The following is a 24,348-nucleotide window of genomic DNA, read 5'->3' as shown; positions in this document are numbered from 1 at the left end:
GTGTTTTATTTACTGCTTATGACTTTTGTTATGTTGGTAATTACATAAATCTTGTCATGTTGTAAGCCACCTTGAGCATTGTTTTAACTATGGAAAGGTGGCATACAAATAAAATGATGATGATGATGATTTTGCCAGGGATGAATGTTCAGGGGAAAGAAAACTCCTGTGCAGGGTGGTTCATTACTCAAAACAGCACATCCACACAAATCCAATGAGATGACTAGTTATAGGCACATGCTTTAAATTATCGATTTGTATTATTTAGAAATACAATTATTTACATATTTGATGTTACTGATACAATTTTCACTTTGGAAAAAATATAATTTACAGTTTTATTTTACAGCAGAAACTAAAAGTTTGGTTATATAAAAACAGCCAATGTGGCAAGACAGCAAATAATTTAGCATTATTTTCAGTTGGGAGCTGCTTATCCAACACAATGAAACTGATTTCAGCCTAAAAATGTGATCAACCCACACTACTATCAATGAAAATGCTCACATTTAAAAGTTTTGGACTGAAATATAGTAGGCCAATCCTAAATATGTTTATCCCAAGGAAGTCACACCAACTTTAAGGGGAGGGGGCTCACTCCCTGTAAAGTAATGGAATTGCAGTTTGGTTTTTGTCATTTGTCTCTGTCTGATGCGCGTTGAACACATCAGAAAACAGCACATGCTCCAGTACAATTTGAATGGAATACCTTTGTCCTATTCTTCCCCGCCACTTTAATTGCACTTGTACTTTAAATGTAATATCTAACATTGCAGAGGTTTAAAACCTTTGTGTATTTGCTCCTTAGCCAGTTTCTTACACTTGCATGTTTTAGGACAGTGTATCAATTTACACTGACGTCTACCTGCTCTATGAACTGCTCTCCCAAATGTTACTTTCTGGTGTATATAGAATTGTAGAACTGGAAGGGACCCCGAGGGTCATCTAGTCCAACCCTCTGCTATGCATAAGAAAAAACTCCACTTCCAAATATTTGTGGCATACAGTCTTACATCCAAAAGAATGGTGGGAGGCATAGTAGGACTCCACCCTTATAGTCCAGTTGATATTTTATTCTGGATTACTTTATTATTGCAACCACGTAAGTAAATGAATGCAGGCAAATCAAAGGAGATCTGCCTACAGCTTATGGCTCTTCTCAAACCAGAAACCTACTTTTCATAAAGTAGATGCCCAACCTGTGCAAGGCCCAAATTTCATGGCACTTTGTGTTCAGCACCAATTTTCAAATAACTCGCAGAAGGATTTCTTGAGACATCTTCCATTATCCCAGTTTTGAACGTCCAGTGTTTTTTGTATCACTGTTGTTTCGCAGGGCCGCTGTATTCAGTGTTTTGCTTTAACTTTTCTTCTTGCATCTTTATGTTTCTTCCGACAATCCTGAAAATATTTCGAGTTCGTTATTCTAAGTTAACATTTTAAATATTGTCAGTTTCACCAGCTAGCCTGCTCCATAACAGACAGGGAGAGACAACCGTTTGTAAAGTATTTGTAGGTATTATGCAAGTTTATTCTTTCCCTGGTTAAATTAGGATAGGCATCCACCACAGCTATTCAGCACCTCTGTTTAAACTGCACTAAGATAGCTTTCCGGGTCCATTGTCGTGAGGGGTCCTAGAAGGGTTTTGTGACCATGATTATTGCATAGCTGTCAAGTTTTCCCTTTTCTCGCGAGGAAGCCTATTCAGCATGAGGGAATTTCCCTTAAAAAAAGGGAGAACTTGACAGCTATGTTATTGCGACAGATGTATATTGGTGCAGCAGTGGCCAAGGACCTGGCAAGCTGGACCTGGAGCCTAGTGGACCTAGTTTGCTCCTAAAACCCTTTCCACTAGCCCTTGAGCTTTGTCTGAAGCCCTGCCCTTCTTGTGCAATTGAATTCCCCTCCCTTTCCTTGCCCCTGTACTGCCGCCCTCTCAAATCTACTCCATGGGTTCCCCCAAATATCTTAGGCACATTTTTTGGGGGGGGGAGAGGAAAGGAGAGGGAGAGGGAGAGCAACTTTGCTCTCTGCTTGCACAAATCATTAGAATTCAACCCGCCGTCCCTTTTAATTATAATAACCATGAATATAGTACAGATATACAATGAACTAGGGCAGGGCATGGCTGGGAAACCTATGGCCCTCCAAGCATTAACAGACTACAACTCCTATAATCCATGCCCATTAGTCATGTTGTTTGACACCAACAACAGGGACAGGTTTCCTGCCCCCTGAATGAATTGGTCATAGTTCAACTGCATATTTTAGTTGCGTGCAGTTAACGTGATCTGCATGACCAAGCTTGTGAAAATAACTTTACAAAAAAAGGGTTCAGGAGTCTTGTTATTTCCACAAGTATCTCTAAATCCGACCAATAGAGTATCTTCAGTCAACATACCTCAAGTAATGTTTGGCGTCGACTTTCCCAATCATCTCTGTCTTCATCAAGATTAGAAGATTTACAGAACAGCTTTGGACCCTCTACAACAGGCACAAAGAAGAACTCCAGTATTTTCTTTTAAATATCTTGCATTCAGCAGGAGTACGAAGGGAGGAAGTTATCACTGTAAGACAGTGATCCCAACTCCTGCCTGAGATGAAATGCTTGATGGCTTTGATAGCTGAAGCCATGATAGTGTTTACTAATTCACATGCTGCTGTGGCCTATTTCCTCCCTCCCACTCCATTGCCTGCTATGTTAAGCATGAATTACATACTTGTAAAGGACAAAAGGTTATCTGTGCTGTCCACAGCCTGAGAAAATCACATGCTGTTCTCAGCCATATGGCGTTCCAAAAACTGCACTTGTTCTTTAAAAACCATGTTGTCAGCAACAAAACATACTAAAAACACCAGGGAGGAGAGATCGCAATCTAACACCATCCTGTAAGTACAGTCTGGGGAGGGGGGAATTGCAACTCCTGCCCAAGCTAAAGCATATTGTTTTAAAATCACATCTTATGAGTTCAGTGTTAATCAAGCTAACTTTCACTGCCAACTGACATATTTTAATGTTCTTTGACAGGCACGTGAAAAGCAGCTTTTAAAAAACCCAGAAGCTTAGAAGAGCATAAACAAGGAAAAACCATGTGTATGGAAAGCATGACAGAATGATCCATGTTTTTAGAGGTCTGTAATTTTACAGTAGTTTTGCTGGTTACTGAAATATCCAGCTGCCCTAAAAGCTCTTAACCACCCCTGCACCCTACCCCAGCCTCCAATAGCTCCTATTTTTCTTCCATGCCTTCTCTGAGCACCTTCACACAGTAGCATCTAAGGCAAGCCTTTTCCAAGGGAAGGACTGATGGGAGCAAGGTGTGTTGGGAGCAGCTGTTTGAAGGGGCTATGCATGAGTTCAGACAGTGGTTGCTACTCTCCTGCTGGCTGTTCCTGAGGGAAAGGCAGGCAGTGAGCATGCCGGGGGGGGTGTGTGTCACTGGCTCCCTCCAATCAATGGTGTCAAACCCACCCTCAGCCTTTCCCAGGGGAAAGACTGGCAGAGATGGGAGTATGCTAGCTTGGCTACTACTGGGCCCAGTGCCATCTAAGCATGCCCCACCTGCCAGCCTTTCTTGCGCCACTGTAGGAAAGGCTGCCTTTGGCAAGGGGTGCTGGTTTGGCCTGGTGCATCTATGACGCTGCTGCAGGTGCTACCAAATCACTTCCAGCCTCCCTCCCAATTTTGGAGTGGCAGGCAGCCCTGCTCACTTCTACAACTTCAAATATGGGAGGAGGGCTGGTGCCTCCTCACACTTGCCATTGTGAGCACAATGAGCCTAATTTTCAAAGCCTGCCTGTTCACCGTGTAAGGTAAAGGCTCACAGGCTGCTCCACTGAAATAAATTAAAAATATGTATTAAAAACTTGAGTTGCATCTCCTCCTCAGTTGACTATATTAAGGGTGCACCTGCTGCTGAACCCCCAATTCTGCCCCCTGCCCTTTTTCCTGTTCATAGCCAATAACATGACGCTTTATCTTGAAGTAAAGTTCAAAATATGGGCAGCAGAAAGGAAGATGACATCATAATAAATATGAACCTTAATAAGCAGAAAACGGGAAAGAGAAACTCTTTGGGTATGCAAGTGACAACCCAAAGGAGGATGTCAGACAGTATTAGCAAAGACCATCTTGAGATTTATGGCCTAACACTTTAACATCTATGGGCACCAATTCCAAGTTAAAGACAAAATATGAGTCCTCAGGAACTTCTGATTGTTAAATAGACTCAAGGCTGTGGAAAATAGGTCTGCATGCCAACCATGAATTCTTTACTTGGTTCAGTAAAGGGTCTGGGGGGGGGGGGGCTGACAGCTAAGCATGCATTTGTTACTAGTCTGTTTTCCTTTTCCTTTGTACCTACCTTTTAATCTATCATCATCTTGGGAGAAGAAGAAAAATCTAATATTAGTCTGTGGTAGAGCTGGAGACCTAAAAAATGAACAAGAACATTATTAGTCCCCAAAAGGAACACATGAATAGCACGTTCAACTTGAGGAACAAGTATACATTCTTAAAAGCAACATGCAACATTTTAAAACCTTGCCCTGCCCTCCTTTCCTGAACATTGAGATGTTTCAAGAAGGGCCTGCATATGGCACAAAGGGATGCAGTGGAAGGGGCAAACCACCACAGATTAGACGGGTTGAGAAGCTTGGCTGTGTGAGTGGTCTAGGGAATGTCTGATATTTGGGGCCTATATAGCCAACTGCTTTACGGATTCTCAATAAATATCATTTGTAAGGACCACCTACATTTCTTCGACATCTTCTCTTTCAACTTCTTCTGTCTCATCATCTTCTGAACTACTGTCCTGAAAACGTGGATCCTCTTGCCATGCAACCCTTGAAGCCTTTATTGTTTCAATTACATAGGGTTCTGAAAGAATAGAGGATGACAGCTTATGGAGAAAGCAGTCCAACATAGAAACTTCCACCTGAAAGAAATCATTCCCAAGCTATCCCACCCTTTCCCTGCAATATGCAGAGGAGTCACGCTCAGAATGCTGACCAACATGCAAATACACATATGGGATTGTGGGCACGCAGAAGCTATCTTACTCTCTACGGGTGTATTTTAGTAGACTTACAGTGTATCACCCCACAGGTTAATGGTACCCAACAATCCAATTTGGGACCAAAAAAATTAATTTGAGGTTATCTCATAGGTATCTACCCACAATTATTTTTTGTGAGAGCACATGGCACCAGGTGATTTGGCATGGAATGACCCACAATGGAACACAGGGATGGGTATAGTCTCTTGGTTATGCTATGCTCAGACAGTTAAGGGCTCTAGAGGTAATCACTAGCTGCTTGCATTATGCCTAGAAAGAAACAGGTAGCTCAAGCAGATGCTGCAATACTGGTGTAAATAGGCTCCTAATGATTCATCCCCATCAAAAAGATGAGTCACAGTGTTTGGAACGAGCTCAAATCCCTAAGCCGCCATAAAGGGAAGCCTTCGATGAAGTGCTCCATGGTTGTCAGCTCTCAAAAGTTATGAGGCCATGAACATGAGCTAAGTAACACTCTGCTTGCATGCTGAAGTTGCAGCCTTAGAACAGGCATTGGTACCTTCTTTCATTGGCAGCCTCTCCTCTTCAGCACCAAAAAAGGAAAATCTGAAACCGCTGGTTTCCTCTTCTCTGTCGGTTCCATTACTGAATACGAATGTCTCTCCCTCAGCTGCAGTTGCTTCTTCCACATCCTCATGTTTATCCCAAGGTATTTGTTCTGTTTTCTCATCACACTTTGTAGATCCAAGTATCTCTTTCAAATCCACAGTGACATCATAAAAGATTTCTTTAGACACCTCGGGCAGTTTCTGAGCTTCCTCCTTCTGCTTCTTCCTTTTAGCTTTACTATAGGAATTAAGTGTGAGTGCATTTTAGTGTCTCATATTTTACAGATTAATAATATACAGGTGATTTATATATTGTCAAGAGCCTACAGCAGGGTAAATAGGAATGTAGCATTTTTCTCAACCCATTTACTTTGGAACGTTCAGTGTGCAAAAGCCCTCAGTCTGGTACTATTGCTTCACTAACTTTGGCTGTGTTTTCATATAGCAAGGGACTTGCCATAAGTCATGCCCCATCTTTAGATGCAGCACATTGCTCCATTTCAGCATTTGATGACTGGCCAGTCTTGGTTTTTTTATATAAATCACTGTCAGTCTCTAAGATCTAAAGCAGGAGTCTGATGTTTCTGTAAGGCGAGTTCATTAGCAAGCAACAGCTCTGAAATCACAGCTAGTCTATCCTGCACCTTCTGTAAAGTTAGCAGATTCCTAGCAATGAGCAGTTGGTGGAATAAATTACCTTTCTTTCTCAGTGTTTTCTGGCTTCCTTTCAAAAACAGCATGATCTTCCCTTGTAGGGTCATAGCGTAGGGTATTCATATCTCTATAAAAGAAAACAACCAAGTAAATCAAGATGTCATGAACAAAGTTTAAAATTCCTCCAATGGCTCCAAGATCCCATTTTATGACAATATTTATTTATAAACAATTTTGTTGCTAAAACTACATCTTGCTTGTTTTATTGTACAATGATCTATGGCAGTTCTAGCAGAGATGAATTGGATATATGCCTATTCTTACATGCACTGCTTGAGAGTCCTGCATAGTACACTTGGGGCATTCACTTAGGACTAAAGTATGTCTCTTCTCTTTTCTAAAAGTACATGTGCATAAATCTATTATTCCAAGGCCTCAGTTTGGTGTATCAAAGGCCTGTCTATCTGCAGGTTCTCTCTCACCTACAGCAAGTGCCCACAGAGCTGTGGAGACTGACCTGAATTCTCCAAAAACATCCAGTGACTCTTTGGAAAATGTGTGAGAGGAAAAGATGCAGGTGTGCTTGTGTGAGTTCCACCTTTATGTATATTCTCTTCCCCTTCTCATGCTGACTTCTTTGTACACTTGGGGCTTGTTTTCACTTTTCATTGTTTCCTTCTGTTATTTGTTCCTGTATTTCCCACCTCCTTAATTTTCTTATTCTTTTGATTCCCAGCATTCCTTCTTCCTGCCTCCTTTCTAACTTGCTTCTGATCATTCTCCTCCTTTCTATTTCCCTTCAACAACCCCAATTATTGATTTGATTGCTCCAATTCAAAAGGATTAGGCACCAGTTTACAACCAAGTGGAATACAGGCAGACTTTTAACCTATATTCCTGAAACAAACATAATATGAACTTTTAACCTTCATAAAAGTCGTAGTATTCTTAGATACAGCTATTTAGAAGCTCTGTTGCAATGACTGTGAACTCCTGCTATTCTACTATTTCTGTAATGCATAATGGTACACAGAAAATGGTATCACTTAAAAAGGCATGAGAGTGTCAGTTTTTAGATGCCAGGATATCTTTACTCAGGCCTTGGATTAATTGCCTCCTATGAGCATCCTTTAAGTGAGGTGGGTAAGACTTGTTAATTTGTTGCTGGATGAGCATTTTATACATCTTATAGTCATTGTTTCTTTTTTGTTTTTGTTTTAAATTGCTTTTATGTGTAGCATTTTATATTGCTTAGTCACTTCAATACTTTTTATTGTATATAACTGATAAAAGTAATTAATAATAATAACCAACCTCAAAGATGGCTACAAAACATTAACAAATAGGATAAATTTGCGTTATTTTAGTGAGTTAATGTTAAAATGTTAGAAAACATCTGAAGGCAGCCCTGTTCAGGGAAGTTTTTAATGTGTGACATTTTAATGTATTTTAAATTTTTGTTGGAAGCCGCTCAGAGCGGCTGGGGAAACCCAGCCAGATGGGCGGGGGTACAAATAATAAATTTATTAATTATTATTATTATTACACATTCCATAGGAAGAAAAAAGCCACTCTTTAGCAGCAGAAAGCAGTACAGTAGTTCTATTCTAAGCTGGGAAAATGGATGTTTTCACTTCACTTCCTTATACAGAAAGCTTCCTACAAACAGAAAACCATCATCTTAGGCTGAAGGGTTCTACTCAGGCCTTGGTCTGCGGTGATAGCCTTCTGCATTCAGGGAGTTATTAATGTGGGAGAACCATCAGCAATCTGAAAAGATGTAGTGCATCCCAACATTTCATTCTCCTGTATGTGTAGAACAAGCCTTAGTTCATCTGATAAAAGAAATACCCATACTTGAATTTCTTGGCATTTGCTGTCTGCTTGCGAGGTTTCGAAAGTTCTGCACCAATATTCAGAAGATTTTTCAAGATGTCAAGATTTCTCTTTTTTTCTAAAGTGAGCTCCTCCTCTTCATCTATTTCCACTTTTGATTCATCTAAGTGGAGAAAAAGGAACAGCAATTAAAGGAGCCTTTGAGTAGCCTTAATTGCCAGCACCACCAAATGATATTGGTTGAATTCAAACATCACACCAAACCATGGTTTGTTTGTTTTTAACATCTGAACCTATGCGGCGGGCTAGCAAATGGTATGATATTAAATGGTGTGAAACTGCCATGCAATCCACAGTTTACCCTAGCTGTCTGAATTAACAAATCACTGACAAACCAATGTTATTGCCCAACCTCAAGAGACTGTTATTACATCATGGCAATCCATGATCTTATGATAGCCTTAAAAAATTGCCTTCCAAATGTGTAGATCATGGGTAGGCAAACTAAGCGGATCTGGCCCAATCGCCTTCTAAATCTGGCCCGCGGACAGTCCGGGAATCAGCATGTTTTTACATGAGTAGAACATGCCCTTTTATTTAAAATGCATCTCTGGGTTATTTGTGGGTCATAGGAATTCATTCATCATCATCCCCCCCAAATATAGTCCAGCCCCCTGCTGAAAATGTTTGCTGACCCATGGTGTAGATGTAGCTCTATTGATATTCTGTCAGACATGGCAAATTTTCAAAGGATTGCAGGTGGCAGTGAAGACTATTCCTATACAACTGTAGTATATTCCTTTTCCCTTTTTCCATATCACTATGGCCACAGACACAGTGTTCGTTAATTGCCTTTTAAACCATTTAAGGTGAGCAGTAGTAAAGAAGAAACAATAAATATTACAAGGTTACAGCATATAAAATTATTTTAATGAAGTTTTCTCTAGAGCAATCAATAGGAAAGCACCTAACCTTCTTGTTCACTGTCACTTTCAAGGAAGCGAGCATCCATACGAAATCTTTCATCTGTTCCAAATCGTGACTGTAAATGCATAAGCTGAAACAACAGCAAACAGAAAGTTGGTATTCATTCTTACTGGTTTACAGCAGATGTTCATTCTGTTGTTGTTTAGTCGTGTCCGACTCTTCGTGACCCCATGGACCAGAGCACGCCAGGCACTCCTGTCTTCCACTGCCTCCCGCAGTTTCTACGTTCAATAATTGCTATGTGGTTATAATGATAACCGTTATTCTGTGTACACACACACACACACACATTATGACTTAGCATGAATAAACATGCTGGTGGACATTTTTTAAAACTGTGGTTGCTTCACTTCTCCCTCTTACCTACTACTGCTGCGCTATGGGGAACTAAGCTGCAGTTTGCCTTAGTGTTACATCCAAAACAGGGCTTGTGGTTTCTCTCCCCCCCCCCCACAAAACCCACCAGTGGTAAAGCAAGAACAAATCAGCTTAAGATTCGAAGCAAGCCTGAGTTTGCATGCAACACTAAACCAAACCATAGCTTATCTCTCAGTAGTGTGGCAGCAGCAGAACCAGGGGAAGAACGGAGTGGAATGGTTTTCTAAACATGCACTGCACTGTTTGCTTGCCCATGCTAAGCCAAAAATTTTGGGCTTAATGTTATGTGCAAGCTAAATGAAGTGTTTATAAGCATCCCATTACAGCAGAGATGAGGCAGATTAGCAAACATGAAGGGACAGAAATGCCATTTATTGTCAGAGACGTATTAGAATGCCAGGAAAATATTGCTATTTCTTAGGATTAAAAAGTCATGAAAAGAACAATATTTATACCTATAAAGGGCTGATTGACATTTTGGAACTGTTTCAGAATATGCTTAGGATAATGTTAAGTAATGAGAATACACGAGGAAGCTAAAAAAAAAAAAAGCCTTAAGTATATTTACTAACCTTCTCTCCAGCTTTACCCTCAAAGTGAGGTTTGATTTTGAATCTGTCATCTTCTTCATCTGTTGTTTCCGATTCGTCATCACTGCTCTCAAACAACTTTCCAGAGGTTTTAGTAGTAAATTCCTTGGGCAGAGTAACAAATACAGGATCTTAATTAGTTAATTCTAAAAACAATTCCTAATGCTTTAGCAAGTATTCCCCTAGTTTTTCCAGGGGTGAGCGGGAAGAAACTACAATGGCAAATAAGCCACTGTTTGGCGAATAAGCCCCCCCCCCAACTCATTTACCCATTCCAATTCAAATGAATGGAGGAAGCCACTCTATTACATTACAAGAGTCAGGTAGAAAGACTGTTTCCAAGCCCTTGGATTGATTCAGAAAACTTACTGATGTTCTTCTGATTTCCCCCCTGAAAAACTCCTGTAATTTGAGTTATTCCAAGGCGAGCTGTAAAAGGTTTGCCTATTCCTACTCAGGATAGTGGAAAGTGTCAGACATTTTACCATGTCTATTTATTTGGGTCCAGTATCTACTAGGTTACCTGTATTCATTAACCATCCTTAAGAATTTATTGTTGTTGCTCTAGATGTGTATCTCAGAAAAAATCAATTTTGTCTGGGACGGGGGTGAAAGTAGTGGAAGCATTCCTTTTTCTTTTTAAAAAACACCCCAGACATGTGTATGCTTATTTTTCTCTCCTTAGTCGGCCATGCAAAATGCATGTTTAAAGTTTTATAGCAATCGCTATGAATACAGCTGAATTTTGTAGTCCTCTCACTTTTCCCAGCAGCTGTCCCGAAGACCCTCCTTTCATGCTTTCTTGTACTTCATCTTTATTTTCAGATTCATCCTCTGAATCAAATACTATGTGCTTCTGTTTATTTGCCGACTGAGTTTCCTACAAAACCAGAGAGTGAATAATTATGAAGATGAACATTAGCAGTACACAAAATATTCAACAGGGGAACAAAACAAAAACTTGCACATATCTAGAGCAGTTGGACATGGAGCCAACCAGAGTGGTGGTGACTCTGGACTTAATCTGAAGTGGCGCTAAGGTGTGAAATGTGACCAATGTTGAACCAACTGGGAACAGGGACAGTTGAGCTATCAGATTAGATGTCCACCTAGACCTCCAAGAGAATCTAACACAGTGACATTTAATAGAGGAATAAAGACAGTATATTATTAAACTTTTCTGAAGATACAAATCAAAAATAAAACAAACTAAACAGATGGAATGTGTAAGTTAACAAGCTTAAGACAGCTCAACAACTATACATACTGATAATCTGAATTATTGGCCCAAATATAAGCCGCTCCCGCAAATAAACTGTACCTTTAAAATTCATTGGGGGGAGGAGGAGAGGAAGAGACAATACCAGAATATTAGCCGCTCTCTTAAAATTGGGTTACAGGCTGAAAATCGCTGTGGTTGGTAGAATTGTAACTCCCTGCCAATTTAAGCCTTTGATCTTGCAAGCCCGCAAAAGTTACCGTACAATTGCTAAAATAGCAAATCACTATTCAATTGCTACAATTCCGCAGGCACTAATACCCGCAAATGGCGAATGAACAGTCTCAAGCTCGCAAATCAGCAATAAAAAAATTTTTTGGTTCCGTTTTACCGTATTTCTGTTTCAGCAGCGATATCGTAAAAGCCTATTTTTGAAAGGTTGTGAATTTAAGCCGCACTTTAACTTTTCATGGTTGGAATTTGGAACAAAAGTGAGGCTTATATTCAAGCCAATACAGTACTTTCTTTCTCATTTATGTTTTTCTTTACAGGGTTTTCTCTGCATGCTTTTTCTTTACTGGGTTTCAAAATGAAGAAATAACTCAAAAGGTCCACAGTTGAGAGTGTATACAGTGTTACCTTGGTTTGCAAATAGTCTGGTTTGCATATGTTTTGGATTACAAACACGTCAAACCCGGAAAAGCGTGTCCCAGTTTGCAAACTTTTTTTGGATTACAACCCCCCTTTTTTTGGGATTACGAACAAAAAATTTTTGGAGGCCCCATTGGTGAAAGCACGCCTTGGGTTACAACCTGTTTGGGTTTACAAACGGACCTCCAGAACAGATTATGGTTGTAAACCAAGGTACCACTGTACAGTATTTATTGGGGGGGAGGGGAGGAATTACCACCCCCATCGTTCTGCCCGGACACTGAGGTCCAGCTCCGAGGGCCTTCTGGCGGTTCCCTCATTACGAGAAGCCAAGTTACAGGGAACCAGGCAGAGGGCCTTCTCGGTAGTGGCACCCACCCTGTAGAATGCCCTCCCACTAGAGGTCAAAGAGAACAATTACCAGACCTTTAGAAGGCATCTCAAGGCAGCCCTGTTTAGGGAAGCTTTTAATGTTTGATGGATTTCTGTATTTTAGAATTTCTGTTTTTTTGGAAGCCGCCCAGAGTGGCTGGGGGAACCCGGCCAGATGGGCGGGGTATAAATAATAAATTATTATTATTATTATTATTACACTTGGATAGTAAACACTTACTGTATTTTCTCAAATGGGTCCTTTATTTTCTGTCCACTGGTTGCTCTTAATTTTTGTGTTAATTTCTCTGAAAGACCACACTACCAAATCTTTTGATACCATGGGTCAATATTTACATTCTGCAGTGTCTTCCAGTTTCGAGCTACGACTGCTCACACAGATGAGTAAATGACAACAGCTCTATAGGAATATGATCTAAATTTCTATCCAAAATCATTAACAAGTCAGAGATGGCTGTATCCATTGATCAGTGATCTCACTGACCTCCTGGCCTATCAGTTTCCAAAACACTTATACCTACTGACCATGCCACAGCTTCTCCAACATATAGGGGAAAGATTACGGTTTATCATGGATAACTTTCTTGGTGTAAAATACCATTGATGTAATTTTATCAATGGCAGCTCCCTAGTAGTGGCAGATGTTGTTTCATATTATTATTTATTAATATGACTATTTCTTTTTGTTTTTCTAAGGCATAATTATTAAATTGTGAAATTCAAGGTTTTAGGACCACTTGCAGGAATCATTTTTCAACTACTACCCCCCTTCCCAAGCTCCACCCCAATAATATCATAATTTCTCCCATCATAATCAAAATATAAACATAAAAACTACCAGACTGGTTAACGCTCCCTGAATAAGTTTCTTCTGCAGTTCTCGTTCTTTTTGCTTCTCCTGTAGAGCAGTCAACCTTTTTTCATTATCCTGCAGCTGTTTTTCCTTTTTATCAGACATGCTTGTAGCTTTGGCAGAATCCAGGGCAGGCTCTTCGCTTCTCATGTTCTTACACTGTGCAAAACTGGAACCTTTAATGCTCGTCTCGGTCTTTGTTTCCTTGCCAATAGATTTCAGATTTTTTGAGTTCTTTCTTTCAGATAGAACACTCACACCACTGCTTTCCACCTCACTACTTTTTGCACGGAGTTTACTGTAGTCAGAATCTTCCCCTGATTTTAGAATACAAGCTCCGAGAGAGTCTGTGCTATTTTCTTTTAACGCTTTGCAGTTAGGTTTTTTGCTTGCAGAGCCGGAGCACTGTGAAACCCTTTTGGAAGCTTCCGGATCAACAAGGCCGGAAGAAGTCTGGTTATCTTGACTGTCCTGTGTGCCCAACTCTCCCTTAGTCAGCTCTCGACTTAATGACCCTATTCCTCTGAAAGGCGGAACTTTCAAATTCAACTTCTTTCTCTTCGGATTCTCTTCATCGGAACTTCCTCCTTCTAAAATGGCAGAAATTATCTCTTCAGGAGAAATGCCTTTTTTCCGGGTAGTGATCTCTTTGGATTTCTTTGCAATATTGCCAGTACTGTTAACTGGAAATTCAGTACTTTTACACGGAGTGTCATTTGGGTTACTTGCAGTATCTTTATCTATAGCTTTGGTATTTTCACTGGCTAATCTTTCTAATTCTTCTAATGTAAGATCTAGCCGGTAACAACCCTGCATCATCCTTTGGTAGTCTTCATCCCCTTCAGGCTCACTTGTGTCAAGATCTGAATCGGAACTTTCACTGTCCCCAGCCTTGCACTTATTAGTGATGCTGTTCTGTTGAGCCTTAGAATCTGATGCTTTCTCAGGCTTTGCTCTCCCTCCCCTTTTTGGTTTATCCAATATTAAACCATTTGAGAAACAAGATCCGGAATTTGTAGCATGCATCTTAGGCTTCTCATCCTTTCCCAGCGTGTCTGCCTTAGATTCCTTTGGCGCTTCCTTCTTCTCATTATTTGGTGTTCTAGTCACAGCTATAATTTCATCAGTGTCAGCCGAATCATAACCAGACTGATTGTCAGTGGTCCTCAGCTCCCCATTACACCCGGTGTGCGCTTGCTTGGCATCTTGTGCTTTCTGTAAGGACCAATGAGTGCGATATTTCAGCTCGAAATCCTCTCTGACAACTTCCATATTCTCTTCCTGCTCAATATCAGGATTATCTTGACGCACTTCTCTCTCCCTTTCTATTATGGCTCGAATTTCCTCTTCAGAATCAATATCACTTTCAGACAGATGGTTTCTATGCCTGCAAGGTGTTGAAGCAGTTCCAAGCTTCTGATGCGCTGAGTGCTCTTTACTTTGCCCTTTGGTCTTGGGTGTGCTGCTTTGAATTAGTTTGCCTGCGGCCATGCTTGTTGTTTTTGATGAAAACTGACCATATGAATGCAATTCTGTCCGGCTCACACTGTCCCCGTCCTGCACCCTCATTTTCTTTTTAGGTGGCTTATATGCAGGAAAGTGCCCTTGCCGTTTCTGGCTCATGCTGTCATCGCCTTCCTCCAAATGCCACGTGAGCTTGGAAATAGGAATCATCTCAGTAAGGTCTTGATCCAGTTTTTTAAGATTGTGACAATATTTGGAGGGGTCATATTTTATGGTGTAATTGCCTGAATTAAGGAAAAACAAATTGTTCTCTTGCACCAATTATAGATAGGTTTGCAACACTATCTGGCAGGAAAGAAAATGCTTATTAATGTGTCACTATGACTCCACTCTAAGAATGCCTGGGAACAAACATACTGTATTAGAAGAGTGTACATACATGTTGTCCAACTTGGTTCAGAAAACATTTATAAAAACTGTCACATTTTTAAAATTATTCATTACCATTACTATGGATTAAATATTTCAATGGAATGTTCTTGTTTGGCTTCTTTTATTCTAGGCAAGAAGATTATCACATTGTAGACAGTGTTAATAACCAGTTAATGTTAACCTGCCTCCATTTATAATAATTATAATAATTTATTATTTATACCCCACCCATCTGGCTGAGTCTCCCCAACCACTCTGGGCGGTTCCCAATCGAGTGTTAAAAACAATACAGCATTAAATATTAAAAGCTTCCCTAAACAGAGCTGCCTTCAGATGTCTTTTAAAAATAGAATAGCTGCTTATTTCCTTAACATCTGATGGGAGGGCGTTCCACAGGGCAGGCACCACTACCAAGAAGGCCCTTTAAGATCTACCCAGCCTTTAGGAAAGGATATCTTACTTCTGTGTTGACCTTTAAGATGGAGGATTGGTAAAACTCTGCCGAATTTGCCAACAACCCAGTCCTATTAAAGTAAAAGAAAATACACCATTATTTTTTTGGGGAAATGAATACAATTACAAAGCAGCATTTAAACAAAATGGTAAACAGCTGTCTAAGCTTGTTGAAGCCTTCCAGATGCTGTAGTCCATGGAACATCTGGAGGGCACCATGTTGGTTATCCCTAGTTAGGCATTCATATTTTATGTCTGCCATTGAATTCACCATACCTTGTGATTTGGTACTTCTGTTCCTGGTACTGCTTTCATGTGAAAATCTGTAAATCCAGATTTCTTCATAGATTCTAAGACATCTGTCATGCCATTTCCCCCTGGCTTTTCCTTCTTTATACTTGCCTCTTGACGCTCTCGTGCCAGTCTACATAGCAGCATATAATTAGTTTTCCAGATTAAAAGAAAAGAAAAGAAAAGAGAACACAGGTCTTGTACACTTTCAAGATGGGTGCTTCTACTTACAGACACTGTAAACGTCCTACTAGTTTCAGTTCATGCAAATTCCTCCCTCCACACAAATGAAAGATCACATTCTACATTATAGTCAGGTGCGTAGCAAGGGAGGAGTGTAGGGGGTGGGCCACCCCTAGCTCCAGTCTGGTGGGGGCAGCGCGCAGGGGCAGCGCCCTGGCCCCTGGCCTGCCCCTGGCCTCCTCCGCCCAAGCAGGAAGAAGCAGAGCGCGATACGGAGAGGGTTGCCGTGTGGCGGCAGCGGCAAACTGCTCCGTAGCATGCTCTGCTTCAGAGCACGCCGGCTGAGCAGAGCAGCAGCGCCAACCCGAACGGACTGCGCACGTGCGGACATGCGCATTCGTCCTGGCGTGTGCGTCATGACGTCACGGCGTCTGTGGAGCAACCAAGTGGCACCATTCGCCCCTGATTATAGTGCATCCCAAATACTAATTAATCAGCATCCACTAGGAAAAAACAATATATATTCAATGCATATTCATTTCTGTTGTGAGAGTAAGGTTCACTTATATAATGAAGAATCACTGAAAATCATCTGATGACTCATCCAACATTTTCACTGAAAGCTGTTTGTAAAATATTAAATATTACCTATGCAAAAAGCTCTCTTTGGCCAATTCTATTTGTAGCGTCCCACCTTTCCATTTTGTCTTATTTAAAGCAGATACACCTTTGTGAAAAGAAATAGAAACAGAATTATTAACTCATCCAGTATGCTAAGCAATTCTCCTCAACAACTTCTAAAGCAGGGGTGGGGAACCAGGCATTGTTGGACTACAACTTACATCAGCTCAACCCACCCTGAACAACAGGGATGATAGCAATTGTGTGGTCCATCAATATCTAGAGGGCCAAAGCCCCACTACCCTCATTTTAAAGTATTTGTTTCATTATTTCATTTCTACCCCACCTTTCCTCCCAAAGGAGCCCAGGGCAGAACTTATCTCAAGTACCATTGATCAAGGAAACATGCAAGAGCCAATGTGCTCTAGTGCAGCCTCCCCCAACCTGGAGACCTCCAAATGTGTTGGACCACAACTCCCATCAACTCTGACCACTGCCTGTACTGGCTAGGGCTGGTAGAAGTTGGAGTCTAACAACATCAGGAGGGCTCCAGGCTGGTCTAGAAGAGACAAGGTGAATATGGGAACTGAGGAACATAGGTTGAAGCACTATTCAAACACATTGGCAATATTCTTGCACCTGAATGATGGGAAAGAATGGAAGGATAGCTTGATAGTCAAGGTTGGAGAAGTTCTAGAGGAGTTAAGTGACAGAGGAAAAACTTGAATGCTTGGCGACTGATACTGATAGAAGGAGAACACATCAGTAAGGAATTCAGTGCAACTATGATCATAAGGATAGACAAATGCCACAAAGGATAAGTGTCTATGAATAAGATGTGTAATTGTTTTTATTCAAAGGTTTGTTTCAAAGCGCTCCAATAGTAGCTACCTGTGGGACGATAGTAGAGTTTATCAGTATTACAAGGATACACACAAGTACTTGCATTTTTACAAGTGGTTTGCCAAAAAATTAAATTGATTAAAGGTGAACAGAAAAGTTAAGAGTTAAAATAGCTGTGAATTTCAACATTTCTGCTAGACACAGATTTCAGTGTCATAAGCTGGTTTTGCTTCTAGCATTTGGCAGATGCTTAAAACATAGAACATTGCACTGTCAAAAAAATACACCTATAGGTCACGTACTTACATTTTTTAAGTTCTTTTTCTGAAAGGGTGATGTTGATATAGGCAAATGTCTTTGTAGGGTTCCCTGTTGAAGAATGAGACTATGTTTACTCCAAAAAGGCACAATTTAAAAACTGCAGCATAAGGGTTGTTATTGCAGATCAGTTGTGACTTTAAAGAGTTTAAACTTTAAAGAGTTTAAATATATTACCTTTTTCATCTTTCCGGGTCACAATTTCTGTCTCTGTCACATTTCCAAACTTGCCAAATCTTTCCTGCAGTTCAGTTTCAGAAATTGTATGGCCAAGTCCACCAACATATAGTCTCTTTATAACTGGTGCTTCCTCCATATTCAGAAATTCAGCAAACGTCCTGATCTACCATGGGTCTTTTCAGTTTTAACTTTTCTGTAAAATAACAGGTATTTAACACTCGGAATGTATATTTTGTCATCAAAAGGGTTTCAAATATGAAATCAATTAAGGAGAGCACATTCCAGACCAAGGATAGGAAACAAACCACCTTCAATGCTGTTTTGTTCAGTTTGTGGACTCTATTTTCGTTGTTGTTGTTGTTGTTGTTGTTGTTAGAATAGGAGTTGGTTCCAGAGTTCCCATGAGCAGAACTCCACTCATGGGACACTCCCACTGGAGAAAGCAATATCTGCCTGCCTTGACAATTTGAAAAGCAAAGTATAAACTTTAAAGCAAATTAAAATTTTAAGACAAATACAGCCACATACTGAACAGTGCTCAAAGGGCTTAAGAAACTCAAAGGCTTAGAGCAGGCATCCCCAAACTGCGGCCCTCCAGATGTTTTGGCCTACAACTCCCATGATCCCAAGCTAACAGGACCATTGGTCTGGGAAGATGGAAATTGTAGTCCAAAACATCTGGAGGGCCGAAGTTTGGGGATGCCTGGCTTAGAGGTTTAAAATCCTGACTGCAAGCCACTGAGCCTGCTTTGAAGTGGCTTCCCCTCAAAGGGATACACTTCTGGTTTTATAAGGGTAACACACAACTCATTCTAATGTTTTGATCCATTTAGCACAGGTTAAAGGAAAAGAGAAGCACAACACAGCTGTCACTGTTTCACTTAAGAACTTTAAAAAACTCAAGCATGTTGAACCCCACTGCAACTCAAACCCTACTTCTCCTGCAATCCTTTGCATATGTGCTTATCAGAATCAAACTGCAGTACCATACATACTTTTAAACACACTTTCATGTAAACCTCGCTGAAACCAACAGGGCTAGCTTAAGTTCAGGGCTAGTTGGCAGGTGGCCCCATCATCTTTGCCTGAGGAGAATGAAAGGAGACATAACAGCCATCTTCAAATAGTTAAAGGGCTGTCACATGGAGACAGCTTGTTTTCTCTTGCACCAGACGAATGGATCGAAGAAAGGATATTCCAACTAAACTTCAGGAAGAACTTTCTGACAGTAAGAGCTGTTCGGCAGTGGAACAGACTCCCTCATAAAGTGGTGGGCTGTCCTTCCTTGGGTATTTTCAAGCAGTGTTTGGATGGCCATCTGTCATGGATACTTTAGCTGAGATTCCTCCATTGCAAGGGGTTGGAAGAGATGTCCCTCGGGGTCCCTACCAACCCCACAATTCTAGGATTCTCCCTGCGCTACTTTCCCTTCCCTACAGTCACCAGGCTCTGAGTGGGAATCAAGACCATTGAAAAAAGGGGATATAAAGAGATCCGTTGCCTTTCCCCCACGCCCAGGACGAACAATCCCGACTGAGAAGGAAGAGGCTTCAGGGCTCACCCGCGGAGGGCCTGCAACTTCGGGGTCCGCACTGGGACGCCAGAATCCCTCTCCCTCCGCCGCCACTCAGCACTACTCACAGCGTGGTCTCCGCGGGGTGCTCCTCGCTCACCTTTCCCCCTCGATCCACTTCCGCCGCGCGCTCCACAGCGTCACGTTCCGCGAGGCTACTAAACACATTGCATCCACTCTCCCCAACAGAAGTAGTAGAGAAACAAATTCCTGGTGTTGGGGGAAGCTGGGTTGCGGCAAACGACTCCCGAGTAGCTGTGATAAAGGGGAACCGTGACTGCAAGCCTGCCTCCTCTCACCCCGGCCAGATAGAGAGGCTTACATAGCCACCCTCTAGGGCAGCTCTTCGTGACGACCCTGCAGTCGGTGTTGTTTTTCCCGGGGTGGCAGAGGGGAGTAAGGCGGAAAATAAGCTTGCCATGGCTCTGAAATGCATAGCCCAGTGTTATTAAGTGCAGTTCTGACCATGTCTTCTGACTCAGAGGTAAGCGCCCAATGAATTCAATGGGGCTTAATCGTCTCAGGTCCGTGGAGTTAGGAACATTCGAATACCGGTACGCTGCAGTAACCATCACTTTGTTAAATAGCTCTTGATTTAGAAAAGGGAAAAAAATAGGTTGGTAATGGAAGGGCGTTGAAAGCTACCTGTATTTCCTTTTGTGGCTGTGGACGGTTTCCCACCGGAATCAATTAAAAATCTATACAAAACACAGCTCGGGTACCAGCCACAGAAAACGGCCACCTGAACCGCTCCCTCCAATCCTCTCCCTAACAACCCGAAACAGATGCTGCGCGCGTGTTCCCGTTTTAGAGCTCTACACCGCTCTACCCTTTTTCTATCTCTACGTGCTCACTGTTTCCCAGCCGGACAAGTATACTCGACAGACTTCTGGACTGAACTATCTGACATCCTTAAGAGGGATAAACGGAGGGTAGTGGAGTTTGTGAAAAAGAGGGCTATGGGCTCTTCCACGGAATGTTTTTCTGTTCGCGGCAAGGCTCTTCGAAAGAGTGGTGGCCGGGTGTGCGGAGACCTAACCCAACCCCAGGGTTATGACGAAGCTTAATAGCCTTTTTATCTCCCACCCACCACATATTCTAAGGGATGGTAGCGTCTGAGACGCGCTTTGTTTGGCGGTTAGTTCAGATCTAATGCCTGGTCGGAGGAGCTCGAGCTAGGGCGGTTTTCGCTGCGGCGCAAGGGGTACGTTGCCGCGCTTACGTCAGCCTCGGGGCGGTGGGGCCAGGGGAGAGTTGCCGGGAGTCGCTGCTGAAGGTGCTTTGGACAACGGGGGCCCCTGTTGCCTTTGGCGAGAGTGCCTCTGAGCATGTGCTGTTCCCTGTCGCCTAGCCCTCCCCACCCTTCGTAGTCACGGCGGGTCTCCATGCCAAATGGCCCCACAGCTGAGGCGCCTGCTTCGCTGGGGTCGGCCTGTGTGAGACGTTCTTGCCCCTGCCCTGAGGGAAATTCTTGCCCCTGCAGGGGAGGGAGCTTCCGTGCTGGCCTCCCCGGCGGCAAAGCGGAGCTTCTCCAGGGTCGGGCGGCGGGGCCGCCTCTTGCCTTTCTGCCTCCTGAGAGGACCGCTTCATCCAGCCTCAAGAGACTCCCTCAAAGTTGATGGCAGGGACGGTGAGGTTAGTCCAGGCATCCCCAAACTGCGGCCCTCCAGATTTTTTGGCCTACAACTCCCATGATCCCTAGCTAAGAGGACCAGTGGTCAGGGATGATGGGAATTGTAGTCCAAAACATCTGGAGAGCCGAAGTTTGGGGATGCCTGGGTTAGTCAGTGTAATGCCTTGATAGCAAAGCACCGCATAAGAAAAACCCTTCGGGATGAAAACACTGGTGAAGCCTGGTACTCTTAATAGGGCTTCCATTTGGTGGTCATAAAAGAAGCCCACCTCTGCCCCCCATACGTTGAAAAGCACATTTTGCTCTCTCCTCTGCCCTGTATTTCTACCTTCATGATACTTTAGAGAAAAAAAGAAAAGAAAAAAAGGACAAATTTGCAAAGACTGACAAGAAAGAAATGTACTTGGCCTGTGTGGTTTGGTATTTTAGACTATCAGATCACAGCACTGTATTTTATGCCACCGTCCCACAGAATATATCCAGTGATCTTGAGGAGATTCAGGACATCTTACATTTGGTTCAGGCACTCTAACTGCATATTATAAACTTCTGGAATAGTTAAGTTGAATCTCATTCTTGCTTCTGACAACTAAGATGAGCTAGCTACATGGATTGTACCCAAAAATTCAAATTCACTTACTTCAAATTAATTTCTTCATTAAGATATTAAGAGATAAACAATTAAAATCATGCCAACCTTAAAAAGCTTTTAGGGGTGATTACCAGAATGTCTGATAAGAAAGCCAATGAATAAATGTTACTTTTTCCACTTAAGTTTGAATTTTTTAAAAAAATATAATTTTTATTAAGTTTGAAAATTTAACTTTAATTTCAATTGCATTAATTTTTTTGGGGGGGGGGAGGTGGAACCCATTACTTACCAAACTGCTGTTTTCATTCTCTTTTCTATAGGAGACCTGGGGTGTGAAAAATGAATAATAATGATATTAAGATTTATGAAAATGAAATCCAGTCTTTGGAAGAAGAAATTAAGATGTTAACAGAAGAATATGAATGTAGTCTACATGGATCTTTTGCTTATTCTGATGGGGAGATAATGAAAGCTATGTATGTAAATCTGTCTATCTATCTATCTATCAAATTAGCCCAATCCATGTTTATTCATATGTAAAGCCAACTGTTCTCGAAGTTACAAACAGTGTTCTCGAAGATACAAACATGAGTTTGACCAAACTGCGGGAGGCAGTGGAAGACAGGAGCGCCTGGCGTACTATGGTCCATGGGGTCACGAAGAGTCGGACACGACTGAACGACTAAACAACAAACAACAACAACAACAAAGCCAACTGAGTAATGTGCAGTTTGGGACTGATCCCTGAAGGGTCCTGAGTTTGGTTTGGACAGTAATGTAGAAAATTGTCTATCCTATATGTAGGCAATGTAAAACTGAACTTTTTTCTTTTACTCAAATGTAAAAGGCAATCTGTTACAGATATCTTAGTGGCAGCCAGTACATGCAATGATTATGGTAGGAAGTTAGTGCTTTGAAACTGGAAATGAGCTTTTGTTACAACAGTAGATGTGCTTTCACATGGTATTAGTTAGAAAAGGGAAATAAATATTAACAACAGTGTAAAGAACAGGTGGGCTTGATTACTGTTGTCTACAACCTGCCTAATTATCATATTTGTTAGATTTAAAACTAAAATGATCAATTTGCTCATTTTAAACATAATGATCTTGGTTCATGGCTTATTACAACAAGAACAACTTGTGTTCCTATAGGCTTCCTCTTCCCCTCATGCATTTAGCTTTGGCACTGATAGTTTCTTAAGCCACTGTTTCTTGTGACTTCCCAGATGAGAAATACATTAGTTTAAGGACTCACAAAAAACCAGAATATGAAACCAGGATACAGTATTCTGATTTGTTGGAAGCCCTAGATTTAATCTAGAATGCCGGTGCCAAAGCCAAACTTGCAAGGAGAGGAAGAGAGAAGGGAGTGTCTGGATAACACAGTTCATTATTAATTGAATAAAATATGGCTTATTGGACCAGGTTTATTAAGTTTGAGCCAGTCCAGTGCAATGTACGTTTACTGCCATGTAAAACAATCCTAGGGAGATGTGTATTGAAATACTTTACACAAAAAACTAGGCTATTTGCCAATATGTCAATCCTGGAAGTAGGCTTCTCATTTTCTTGCTGACAGCTGAAGTTTTTTCTATCAGGAAATCATTTAAAGGAAAATCTCAAGAAGACTTAAGGCACTATGAATTTTCTCCAGACTTGAAAACTCAGCTTGACTTCTTAGAGTCTGATCTCTTCTTCATGATGAAATTTACAGGCATTTGCTTCACACATTGTTCTAGAAAACCTGTGGAGAAAAGTACCGGCAAGTATTTTGACTCTTTATGCCTCACCCATTCTTAATTTCTATAAGCTTCTGTCATATGTCATACCTTATCATATTTGAAGAGATCCTACATCTGGGGTTTTTATGAGTGACCTGTTGTCCCAATCCTCAAGTTGTATTTTCCATTTTCTGTATACAGTCTTTAATTCTGCATACCGGTAAGATGTATTGGGACTGCATATCCTCATGATGGGACCCAGGTGGCGCTGTGGTTAAACCACTGAGCCTAGGGCTTGCTGATCAGAAGGTCGGCGGTTTGAATCCCTGTGACGGGGTGAGCTCCCGTTGCTTGGTCCCAGCTCCTGCCAACCTAGCAGTTCGAAAGCACGTCAAAGTGCAAGTAGATAAATAGGAACCGCTACAGCGGGAAGGTAAACGGCATTTCCATGTGCTGCTCTGGTTTGCCAGAAGCAGCTTTGTCATGCTGGCCACATGACCTGGAAGCTGTACGCTGGCTCCCTCGGCCAATAATGCGAGATGAGCGCGCAACCCCAGAGTCGCTCACGACTGGACCTAATGGTCAGGGGTCCCTTTACCTTTACCTTTATCCTCATGATAGCAGATAGGTGGAGGTATGGAAATGAGTGAAAGTTTTCAGAGGAGATGAAGAGGGCTAGTTAAATTAAAGCCCCCCCCCTTCTGGTTTTCCTTACGTATTTTAGAATCTGGGGATACTGGTCAGCCAACACTCTGGTTATACGGGTGGAGCTGACTAATGCCAGATCTGCCCAGAATACAACATCTATCACCAAGCTGACTTGGTATGTATAACAGACTTGGACAGATGAGCTT

General features: G+C 41.7%; 2 protein-coding genes across 7 annotated transcripts in view; one reads left to right on the top strand and one right to left on the bottom strand.

Moving 5' to 3' along the window:
* Positions 1-238: 238 nt before the first annotated feature.
* On the bottom strand, positions 239-19,668 carry NOL8 (nucleolar protein 8). Of its 4 annotated transcripts, XM_088663203.1 has the most exons (18): positions 19,535-19,644; positions 18,969-19,058; positions 17,971-18,166; positions 17,782-17,844; positions 16,660-16,738; positions 15,814-15,961; positions 15,540-15,608; positions 13,174-14,928; positions 10,833-10,952; positions 10,055-10,177; positions 9,090-9,174; positions 8,139-8,280; positions 6,325-6,408; positions 5,579-5,865; positions 4,757-4,880; positions 4,366-4,433; positions 2,403-2,485; positions 239-1,401 (listed from the first exon to the last, which is right to left on the bottom strand). In XM_088663203.1, exons 3-18 carry the CDS (start codon positions 18,107-18,109, stop codon positions 1,348-1,350), a joined length of 3,423 nt encoding a protein of 1,140 aa, XP_088519329.1. In that variant the 5' UTR covers positions 18,110-18,166; positions 18,969-19,058; positions 19,535-19,644; the 3' UTR covers positions 239-1,347. The 4 variants fall into 4 exon arrangements, with proteins under 4 accessions (XP_088519329.1, XP_088519328.1, XP_088519331.1 ...); XM_088663202.1 differs by lacking the exon at positions 18,969-19,058 and having other exon boundaries at positions 19,535-19,668; XM_088663205.1 differs by lacking the exon at positions 18,969-19,058 and having other exon boundaries at positions 19,615-19,644.
* Positions 19,669-19,688: 20 nt separating this feature from the next.
* The window catches only part of CENPP (centromere protein P), a 154,515-nt gene continuing 149,855 nt past the window's right edge, over positions 19,689-24,348 (top strand). The window contains exons 1-3 of one of the 3 annotated variants that reach the window (XM_088663215.1): positions 19,689-20,030; positions 22,092-22,247; positions 23,372-23,535. In XM_088663215.1, the coding sequence (XP_088519341.1) occupies positions 22,111-22,247; positions 23,372-23,535 (301 nt within the window). In that variant the 5' untranslated portion in view covers positions 19,689-20,030; positions 22,092-22,110. Of the gene's footprint in view, positions 20,823-22,091; positions 22,248-23,371; positions 23,536-24,348 lie in introns of all 3 variants that reach the window. The other 2 variants (XM_088663216.1, XM_035106202.3) reach the window with 2 other exon arrangements.

Source organism: Zootoca vivipara, chromosome 2 (assembly GCF_965207765.1).
Source record: "Zootoca vivipara chromosome 2, rZooViv2.hap1.1, whole genome shotgun sequence".
NCBI lineage: Eukaryota > Metazoa > Chordata > Lepidosauria > Squamata > Lacertidae > Zootoca > Zootoca vivipara.
This window is presented reverse-complemented; position numbering and strand designations above follow the sequence as displayed.